Here is a 10,289-nt window from a genome sequence, read left to right as displayed (position 1 = left end):
GGGGGGCGGCGTGGCGCGGGTGTACTTGGCGGGCGACGCGGCGGCGCTGGTGGACGGCAGTGCGCTGCTGGAGCTCGCGGCTCCGCTGGCGCGCGCAGCGCGGCTCGACGCGCGCCACCAGGTGGGCTGCTGCCAAGGGCCCTCCTCTGCGGCGGGGCTTGGGAAAGCGCTCCTGCCCGCGCCCTGCGCATTGCCTACCCCCCATTGTGTGATTGGTATCAAGCATACGCGCGTCGTTCTTTGACGATTCATGCCCCACCAGCGCCCTGACCCTTGCTGCCAGCTCTTCTCGCACGAGTGTGCGTGCGCACACGCACACGCGCACGCACACACACACACACATGGACACACACACTCACACGCATGGACACCCACCGACCCACACACGCATGCGCGCACACATACACGGCCTTGCACACACACAAACGCTAATTCGTGCACACACCAACAGACATGCACCAAAAGCACACATGCATACGCACACGCATACTCACATGCACACACACGCAACACGCCCACGTCCACGCGCACGCTTGCACGCGCGCGCACACACACACACACACACACACACACACACACACACAATACCAACCCCCTACTCTCAGGTGGAGGACGACCTGGACGCCGCCATAGGGGACTGGTCCGCGGCGCCACGGGAGGGCGCAGCCAGCGACGACCCCCACCAGCGGACCGCCTGGCAGCGGCTGCGGTGCGCCTGGGGAGGCGCCCGCGCGTACGCTCGCAAGCACTGGGGGCTGGGGGTCCCCAGGGAGGCGGAGGCAGAGGAGGCGGCCGCGGCGCCGGGCGCACCCGAAGCGGCGCCGGCCCGGGCAACCGCAGCCCCAGCGGCTGCGGCTGCGCCTAGAGGTAGCAGCGAGCACAAGGGTGCGGCGGCGGGTGGGGCGGCGCCAGGCCGCAGCAGCAGCACCAGCACCAGCACCAGCAGCACCAGCAGTAGCAGCAGCAGCGCAGCCGCGGCGACAGAAGCTGCGCGTGGCGGGAAGGCAGGATAGGCGGGCACCGGCTGCATCGCGGGCCCCAGTCAGCATAAAAATCGCATCACCTGCCTGCATTCCTTGCATACAAGCTTGAATGGGATCTGAGGGTAGCTCAAATCTCCATTGCTGTTTGTGACGTTGCTGCTGTTGTTGTTGCGCACTGACTACTGGGCTTGGCTGTTTGCACGTTTACAGTGCAGTGCTTGTAGTCACGACGCACGTGTACACGCACTTATCACCTACCTCAACGTTGACTCATCAAGCGCAATCAAGGGCGAACCCTACGAAGAGCAGCATGAAATGAACTTGCAACCAAGGGGCTGACATGACAACAGAAGTAATTGCAGCTAGTGCAGGTGCTGAGCTGTGCGGTTTCAGATGCCTCCCAACCGGCGCTGCCGCCCGTCACAGCTCAACGCCAGCATATGTGCTATCTCCGGCCCCACCACCAGCCCCGCCGCCGTGTCCCCTTGCCATCACCCTGGGCTGCGCCGTCCCGCTCTGGCTCGGCCGCGCCGGCTGCTGCCATGCGCTCCTTGCCACCGCCGTCGCCGCCGCCGTCCTCCTTAGCTTCCTGCAGCCACTTGTGTCTCAGCATGTCTGCAGCGCTCGGCCGCCGCTCTGGCGCGACCTCCAGCAGCGGCGCCAAAAAACCTGCAAAACCCGCCGCCTGGCAGTCGAGCGGGCGTGGAAAGGTCGGGGCGGCGACAGCTGAAGTGAGACGGGGGCGCAGCCCCAGGTAGGCGTCGGTGCGCTCCTGCTGCCTGCGGCCTGCTGGCGCCTGCCTTCTGGCGCCCTTTTGGGAGCGCCCAGCCAATCGATCCTCGGCGAATCCCTGCCCCTGGAATTGCACCCCATGCACAACTCATGCACCATCATGCAGCTTGCGTGCGGCCGCATGCAACCAACCCATGCCACCACCGAACAGAGGTCAAAACATCCCATGCAACAGCAGCATGCTCTTATCATGCAGCCCCCATGCGGCTGCCCCCCATGCTGTCCCCATGCTGTCCGGGCATGCGCCACCCCGGCCGCCCTCCACTGCGTGCCCCGGCCCCCACCTCGTCCTCCTCCAGGCCGTGGCCCTCGGCCAGCAGCTGCGCCAGGGGGCAGCGCTCGATGTCGTAGCGCGCCTCCACCCTCAGCCGCCCGCTGGGCAGGAAGTACACCCGCCGCAGCGGGGAGGCCTTGACCATCTGCCGCAGGGAGCGCGCAGGCGGCAAGCCGCGGGCCGCGGGAGGGGAGCGGGTGTGCATGTTCGGTAAGGGGTGTGGAGGAGTGTGATAGGTGCCTGAAAGCGTTTGTAAAAAGCTTTTGGGATATGACAGAGGACCCTGAAACAGCATGTCGCCGCGGCGGTCTGCACTGGTGCCCTGCGCCCCAGCCCAAACAGACCGCTTCTAAATCACTGACAGCAAGAAGATGCACTGAAAATGCATCTTTCATGCCAGACAACTTCCCCAGCGCACCTCCCGCGGGATGCGCCCCAGCGTCGCGACCATCTGCGCCAGGTGGGCGTCGTTGCCGTCAAACTCAGCCCAAAACCGCCGCCCGCCGCCGCCCGCCGGCCCGCCGCCGCCGCTGCCGCCATCCCTGCCACTGCCAGGTCCCTGCCCCTCCCCCTGGTCGGCGCCGCTTGGGCCGCGCTCAGGGTGGAAGAGGTCCGACCCCGTCGCCAGCGAGAAGAGGGTGCAGCCGAGGTTCCACATGTCATAGGAGGGGCCGCGGTACTCCAGCCCCAGCACCTCCTGGGGAAATGTGTGTGTGGGGGGTTCATGCCCGTGACTAAGCACCAGAAAATGGCCGGAATGGTGGTGTGGGGTCGTGCTGGGATGCCGGGCGTTAGGGAGGGCGTGCGCATGGCGTGTCGGGCGGGCGCAGCGGAGGGCTTGTGCGAGCGCGACAGCACGGCATTTTGCATGTGCGCGCCGGATGACGTGTCATGCACGCGTTCGCGCAAGCCCACGCACGCACCCCCTTCATACACCCATGCCCTTGACCGCTGCCCCCCTCAGGCAGGCCGGTGGCCGGCCCACCTCTGGTGGCCGGTAGCCTGGGCTGGCGAATATCATGAGGGGCTCCCTGCCCTGCGGCTCCCCCAGCCGATCCAACGGCAGCGCCCTGCCGAAATCACACAGCTTCACCGCAGCCCTCGACAGACTCGCCTCCGAATACGAGTCGCCGCCGTTGCCGCCGCTGCCGGACGTCGACGCGGCGGCCGCGGCGGCCGCGGCGGCGGCCGTGACGCCCGGGTCGGGGTTTGCCGCCGCGTTTGAGACCTGGCCCCACGCGGCCTGGAACGAGCGCCACAGCGCCTCGAGGGGGTTTGAGGGTGGCGGCGGCGCGAGGGAGCGGAAGGGCTTGTCCAGCAGCAGGTTGGAGGGGGTGACGGCCATGTGGGCGTAGCGCTGCTGCCTGGGGCGGGGTGTTTGAGGTGAGCGAGCGCGGAGGGCCACAGGCGGCACGTGAGGCGTTTGTGAGGGGGATGCAGTGAGACAAGGTCCCAAAAAGGGGCTCAAGGGACAGTGAGCGTCGGGGCCCTTTGTCCAGCGGAGCGCCTGTTACCAGGGGGGGCCTTGAGGTGCCCGCGCTCGGCCGGCTAGGGCACACCCACGATCCTTGAGGCTGGCGCACGTGCATAGTGCCAGTGTGTCATGCCCAAACCGTTGCAAAACCACGGCCCGGGTTCCCTTGGATGACGCCGGGGCGCCCCCGCCGCGTGCCAAGCAACCACCTGTGCAGGTGGTCGAGCGCCGCCAGGGCCTGCCGCGCCGCGCCCCGCACCGCGCCCAGCGGTAGGCCCATCCCCAGGCCGCCGCCGCAGAGGGCTGCAGCTTCCTCCAGGCTCGACCCCAGCGGCTCCATGACCTGGCGACAGTGGACGCGTTAGAGTGGTACGGCGGGTGGTTGGCTGTTGATGGGTGCGGGGAGTCTCTGCTATGGGAGCAGGACAGAGGGCGCAAGCTCAGGGAGTGGGTGGGGGTCGAGAGGGGGGGGGGTGCGCTCTTGAGGAGACGTCTCAGCTGCTGGTGAGAAGCAAGCTTTGCGCAGAGCTGATGACATGCAAAACGGGTGGTGCGTCAGCGGCCACATGCGTGCTGGTGCAGCAGCTGGCGTCTGAGATTGTACCCGGCTGGCGCATGAGCCGGTGTGCAAGCCGACACAGGCGGCAGCCGGATCCTATAAGTTCAGCAGCCACAGATGCGTATCCTGAGAAGGTTCCCCGCAGCATCCGCGGCCGCACCATGCACGCGTGGCGGCCGCCCTTCGAGCGGTGCTCAAACGTGGCCAGCAGCCGCGCGATGTTGGGGTGGCGCCCGGCGGCGGTGTGCGCGGCCGCCTCCCTGGCGCCCGCGCTGTAGGTGGGCGCATCCCCAGACTCCAGCAGCTGCGGAGGGGTCATCGACGATGCAGATGCAGTGAAGGGGACAACGCAAAGAGCTGCTTGGCTAAGTCGGGGGGAAGAGGGCACCAGCCCTCAGGGCGGCCAGTGCCTGTTGAGTGTGACAACCGTCCCCCGATGCGTGCGCGCCGATGCCGCCTCGGCAGAAGCGTCCCCGCGGGGCGCGCTCGTGCTGCTCGCAACCAATCCTGTGGGGCCAGCCCAGGCTGCCGCACCTTCAGGACAACGGGCGCACCGCTCCGCGCTGAGTCGCTCCCGAGCCAGATGCTAGCAAAGCGGCCGTCGGCGATTTTCGAGTCCAGGCGGTAGCGGCCGCCCGCGAGGCTGTCGCCTTTCTTGAATACATCATGCGCCACGCCGCGCACCACATCAGATGCGGCCGCGCCTGCGGCGGCAGTTCGCCAGCCGGGAGGTTGTGGGAGGTGCAGCGCGGCGGCAGTGATGATGATGAGCGCGGCGGCGGCGGAGGCAAGCCGGGCACTGGGCGGATTGCAAATGCAAGTGTTGGCCCCAAACATGGGCGCGGCCCTTGCGTCAACATAATTTCTAGGCTTTTCAATAAGTGCATTACCTGCTGTGGCGCTCGCAAAAGGTGGATAATGCATCGGAGCAGGCCGTGATCTGCGTGGCACGGCCCTCGCTCCGCCCTGCTGCACCATACATTCTGATGTTGCACTGCTTATAAGCACTATCGGTATCCCTGGCCCGCTGGTGATCTGTACCGTCGACATGCTGTCAACGTGCTGTCAATTCATCAACTTTTGTACAGGCGTACATACACAGGATGCCGCCATGAAAAGAAACGTCGCGAAACAATGGGTGGCAGCCTTGCACCTCCTTGGACAGCGCGCTCCGTGGTGTCGGGCGCGCTGGTCAACACCTGTCAATTCCAATTTCCATATGTCTGTCCGGTTTACATCGCCTTTCGTCACCTGCCATTTCTCGCTCTTACGCCCCAGTCATCTTTGGTCATTCCTGACCGTGTGACACTGTCTAGTGAGTTAGCTAGGCGTGAAGGTGACTGACAGTGAACTTGAAGATGGCATGGGTTTGGGCTTGCAACGGGGCCCTGGCATGGCAGAATATGGAGAGGCCTGGACCTGTATGGGTCCCGCACATATGGTGATGAGTGGAAAGGGCCGCCGCATGCGCTGTGGTCAACACGCAGTGTGGTCAACATGCGGCGTACACGGTGTACGCACTAACGCTGAGTGGTGACATGTCCATCAGAGGCGAATTGATACGTGGACGCGACTACTCGAAGTCTCCCTACTGTACCTTCGGCGGCGTAGGGTCCTCTGACAGCGGCTGCGTACAGCGAGTTACATGGGCACCCGGGTCACAGAATAAAGCCCATGTGCTCCATCTGAGTTGCGCTGTAACTGGGCACCCCTGGTGTGGTGTAAGAGACTGAAGATGCATTACTGGAGCACAGAAGCACACCTGTGGCAGCACTGCCCTTGCGCATGGGCAACTGCACACAACTATGATTTCGCGGCACCGACCCACCCCGCTTTTGTTGAACCAGCACGGACAGGCAATGCGCCACGCGAGTGAGCAGCAGCGGCGCATGCATGGGACATAGCTTAATGTATCTCAGGGACCTCCAAACATCCCCAATCCGCTTCTGCCGCGCTACGGTTGCGGCGAGTGACAGGGCAAGCTCGGGTGTGAGCCTGTGCTCATGTGCATGACTGAAGAGAATGAGAGCGTGACTGAAGAGAATGCACAGAGAGGTCATTCAGCTCCCAAAAAGCGAAGTTATTGTTTCGCTCTGTGTTTAAAGTCCCTTCGAGTGTTCAGTGCGTTTTCAAATCGACAGATCTGCAGTCAGCTTCTGCCTGCTTTCGTCGCCCTAGACCAGAACTAAACCCTTGCGAGCAATTAAAATCGTGTGCGAGGTACGTTGTAGCTTGCCCGCGATACTACCGTTGGTGCTTGCTCCGGTGCTCGAGCTGCTGGTTGCAGGCGCACGCCCCTGGGGCTGGGGGCCTGTAGATCAGCTGTGCTGCTGCCATAGCTGCGGCTCCCTTCTGCAAGGAATATGATTAAAAACATATCAACCATCCGCCATTCAACCCACTGACGCTCCAACTCACTCAACCGCATCGTGCGTGTTGGCCATGGTGGCGCACAAATTTCGCCACTCGTGCAGCACAAGCAGGCAGTACCACGCCGTGCCATGGGCAAGCAGACGTTCTGCGCTGTCAGATGCCATGCGTGCTCGCGCTTCTGCGTCCAGCTGCAGAAGAAGAGTGGCAAGTGGGGTTGCCCCACCTGCGGCGCCAAGCAGTCGGTGCTGCAAGTGTTTGCTGTGGGCGACGCGGCGAAGGATGTGCGTCTCGTGGTGCAGCAGCTCAATACCTCCCAGGGGGAAGCCGAGGAGGCAGCAGGGCTCAACCAGAAAGAGCCGCAGCGCGCGGAGCAGCAGGCGGCGCAGCAGGCCGAAACAGTCGGGCTGCAGTCTGGGACTCAGCGGGCGGCTGGCAGCAGCGGGCCGGGCAACGCGCGGCCCTGCTGGGAGGGGTTTGCTGAGGGCATGTGTGAGGAGGATGACGTGGACAGCGAACATGACGGCGGCGGGGGAGGGTTTGTGACGGCACTGCCAGGGGATGGGCACTCGCGGGGCGGCAAGGGACGTGGCAGGCGGCGAGGGGGCAACGCAGTGAGCGGCGGCGGCGGCGGCGGCGAAGGTGATTGTGGGGTCAGGGGCCAGAACAAGCGCGTCAAGGTGGCAGACGGCTGGGCAAACTCACGCCCCCAGGCATCCGACGGACCTGGCGGCTGCGCAACGGCTGCACCCCGCAGCTCAGCCGTCGCTGCAGGGAAGTGGCTTGCGCCGACGGTTGCGAGACCTGTCAACCCTCAGCAGCAGCACCACCACCACCACCAGCCGCAGCTACCCCTGGGGCCGCTGATACGTGGCGCTCAGCCACATGTTTGGCAGCAGCAGCAGCAGCAGCAGCAGCAACAGCAGCAGCAGCAGCAGGAGAAGCATCATATACAGCAGCAGCAGGCCAGCTGGAGCGTGCCGTCTCAGCGACCGGCACCAGGTTTGTTACGCCAGCAGCAAGGTGGCGCTGCGCAGCAAGTGATGGGTGGGCGTGCACCCGCGGGCGGGGCACATGCGGCAGCGGCGCAGGTGTCAAGATGGGGCGAGTTTCTGGAAGGCGACGAGGGGGCGGCATCAGACGGCTCCGAGAGCGATGGCGAGAACGCTGTGGCCTGGGGGCGTCGACAGTCAAACGAGGCCAGTATGGCGGCAGACACCCATGGCTGGGGCCGGCGGCAGGCCGCGTGACAGGCAACAGGACACACATTTTTAAGTTGTAGCGTGTCCACCTTGCCATCCGTTACAACTGCCAGGGGGAATTCATGTAACCCCCCCCTTTGCAAAAAGGCTTGGAACTAGCAGCCGGCACAGAAAATGCAGCGGCCGCTCCAAAAAAATTGAAAGTCAATCGGTCGGCCGATCACACGGCGCACCAAGCACACGCCTGCCAAACCACAGTAAGCACTGCTCAAGCTGCGTCCTCTGCGCCGGGCGGCTCCCAGCTGTAGGCCATCTCCAGCCACTGCTCCTGGCCGTGCACCACCGGCGAGGGCCCCAGCAGGACAAACCCGACGCCCCCGTACAGGGGCACCTGGCGCGGCGCAGCGCAAGTGCGCCGGGGGGCAGCGGGCGGGGTGATTGGGGGACCTGATGACCCGAGGCCGAGGTGGCTGTGCAGATCGACCTTCCACATGCGTGCAGCAGCGAATGCATGGTCGCGCACCACGGGCTGCCGAGTCTAGCCAAGGGCGGCGCCGCTTGGGGCGGTCGTTCCCTTGGGCTGATTTGTTCTGGCAATTGGGCCGCAGTGAGGGCCTCACCATTTGCTGCTTGCAGAGCAGCCTGACCTCCTCCAGCTGGGGCAACGAGGCCGCCACGTAGGACAGATAAGTGCGCAGCAGCCTAAGGGTGGGTGGGTTGAGGCAAAAAATAGTAAGGACCAAACTGCTTTGGGTAATGGCGCTCAAGGAACAGGCCACTAGCCTGTAGACGATTCGATGGGTGCGTGCGGAGCCGCCGCAGCCAGCACACGCAACTCCGCTCTCAGTCCCCCAGCTGCGCCCCACGTGGCGAGGATGTCGGTCTAGACAGCAGCCACCCCGCTCTGCATGCATGGCGGCAGGATGCCTGCACACCTGGTGGCGACGCCCTTGCGCCTCCGCGCCTCCGCGACGCACACTGAGTGGATGCACAGCAGGCGCCCTTCGGGCTCGTGGCGGCTCATGGACTCATGCGTGAGGGTTGCGGCGCTGGAGCACGTGCCACAGACATACCTGTGCACAGCAGAGGGGGAGGCGGTGGTTGTGCTGCCCGCATTCGAGGGTGCCAGCCGTGAAGCATCAGGCGAACGGTGCTGGGGGCGCAGGGGACGGCGATGGCGCTGAGCTATGGCGGACTCAACCCACCCTCGCGACCCCGTCAGCCCCCTGACCCACCCTATGATTTCATCCTCCTGCGCTGCGCTTGCTGCGCCGCCTTCGCCGCTGCCGCCCCCGCTGCTGGACACTGCCACCAGAAAGGCCTCCGGGGCTGGGAGGGAGCAGGAGGCGGGATCGTTGGGTGGATGGGGCTTGCCTCTTAGGGGTAGAGGGGTGCAGGCCCTCAGCAAGCTGCCACAAAGCGCAGCGAAACTCGGCCTCGATCTGGCATCTGGAGTGTTTGAATGATGCAAATTAGCGCCCACCGTGTGAGATGCGGTAGTGTAGCTTGTCCCGCGTGGCCGCCTCATCCTCTGGGTATGACGCCGCCTGTACAACAGCCGCACCAAGTCAACAGCTGCGTTTGCTAGGCAGCCCCTGGTTTTACACATGCCAACAATTTCTAAGATCTGCCATGTGCGGTGCTGCATCAGCCAGGTGCAGCAGTAACAAAGTGTCAGTCGTCGGCGGGCTTGCGGCGGCAGGAGCGGACAAGCTGCGGACACACGATGGCCTTCGCTGACCCTACGGCCATTGCTAGGCGTTTTATCAATGACCCCGCACCTCTAACGCATAGATCGCGCTCAGATCATCGAGCTCAGCGCCCCTGAAGAAAATGCTGCCCTGACCCAGCGCGGAGTAGGCACGGGACATGATCAATCCCTTCACGCACAACCTCTAACACCCGCGTGGTTCCGCAGCAGTGCCTCGTAGCTGCAGCCTGTGCTCGTGCCGCCCCTGAGACAGGACAGCCTGCGGATGAGTGGCTGACGCCTGTGGACCTGTTGACCAGACGGTGGGCTGCTGGCTGCAGTTACTCAAATGCACCATTGTATGTGGTCAGCATCGCTTGTGAAGCGAGTGAATGGACGGCGGCGGATGGGCAGGCGGGACGGGTTGACCATTGTCGCGCCGCTGGGGCGGAGCGAGCCGAATAGCCGGGCACCAAACGCCGCAGCAGTGCATATTTTTCGTGTATATGCATACGTGTGCGCGAACACAATGCCTGGACATAACTGGTTAGTTTCTTCCTAGATCAAAGGCGCAGCCACCGACGCAGCGGCGCGCAAGCAGCTGGGCGCAAGCCAAAATACGGGCGGCGGCGCTCAAGCACGAGCGCAAGTGCAGCCGGCAGGCGCGTGAATGGCGCAAGCAGCGTCTGTATACCTGACAACATCACGCGTGAAAGGGAAAGGGGCAGGGGAGGTCGAGCGGCGAGCACTCGCAACACGCGCCCTCAACAAGCGGCACAGGGAGATGAGGCGACGCCTCGCGAGACCAAATCACGGAAAGCTATCTAATCTACCTGAAGCAACTGGGGATGGTACAAAATAATGAGACCGCGTGCGGGACGACGGCCGGGGATCAGCAAGCGCCCCGCCTGCCTCCACCTCACAGCGACCGCGCCCGCTTCGCGG

At 64.4% G+C, this 10,289-nt stretch overlaps 4 protein-coding genes across 4 annotated transcripts; 2 read left to right on the top strand and 2 right to left on the bottom strand.

Moving 5' to 3' along the window:
* Positions 1 to 605: 605 nt before the first annotated feature.
* Positions 606 to 1,013, top strand: MNEG_10017 (hypothetical protein; the record flags this gene model as incomplete). Its single annotated transcript, XM_014041514.1, has 1 exon — positions 606 to 1,013. A coding segment is annotated over one exon (408 nt), but the record flags the coding sequence as incomplete, so codon positions are not given.
* Positions 1,014 to 1,428: 415 nt separating this feature from the next.
* Positions 1,429 to 5,064, bottom strand: MNEG_10016 (hypothetical protein; the record flags this gene model as incomplete). Its single annotated transcript, XM_014041513.1, has 8 exons — positions 1,429 to 1,668; positions 2,060 to 2,194; positions 2,468 to 2,746; positions 3,035 to 3,413; positions 3,733 to 3,866; positions 4,243 to 4,386; positions 4,617 to 4,786; positions 5,058 to 5,064. The coding sequence occupies 8 exons, from the start codon at positions 5,062 to 5,064 to the stop codon at positions 1,429 to 1,431; spliced, it is 1,488 nt and encodes a 495-aa protein (XP_013896967.1).
* A 1,519-nt stretch (positions 5,065 to 6,583) lies between these two features.
* Positions 6,584 to 7,702, top strand: MNEG_10015 (hypothetical protein; the record flags this gene model as incomplete). The annotated part of the gene is made up of 1 exon (XM_014041512.1): positions 6,584 to 7,702. One exon carries the CDS (start codon positions 6,584 to 6,586, stop codon positions 7,700 to 7,702), a length of 1,119 nt encoding a protein of 372 aa, XP_013896966.1.
* A 220-nt stretch (positions 7,703 to 7,922) lies between these two features.
* MNEG_10014 (putative N-acetyltransferase) lies at positions 7,923 to 9,525 on the bottom strand (the record flags this gene model as incomplete). The annotated part of the gene is made up of 6 exons (XM_014041511.1): positions 7,923 to 8,045; positions 8,275 to 8,356; positions 8,590 to 8,727; positions 8,890 to 8,983; positions 9,138 to 9,201; positions 9,436 to 9,525. The coding sequence occupies 6 exons, from the start codon at positions 9,523 to 9,525 to the stop codon at positions 7,923 to 7,925; spliced, it is 591 nt and encodes a 196-aa protein (XP_013896965.1).
* Between the last annotated feature and the right edge of the window lie 764 nt (positions 9,526 to 10,289).

The sequence above is a fragment of the Monoraphidium neglectum genome, assembly GCF_000611645.1.
Source record: "Monoraphidium neglectum strain SAG 48.87 unplaced genomic scaffold scaffold02148, whole genome shotgun sequence".
NCBI classification, from domain to species: Eukaryota; Viridiplantae; Chlorophyta; class Chlorophyceae; order Sphaeropleales; family Selenastraceae; genus Monoraphidium; species Monoraphidium neglectum.
The sequence above is the reverse complement of the archived record's forward strand: the minus strand, read 5'-3'. Positions and strand labels throughout refer to the sequence as shown.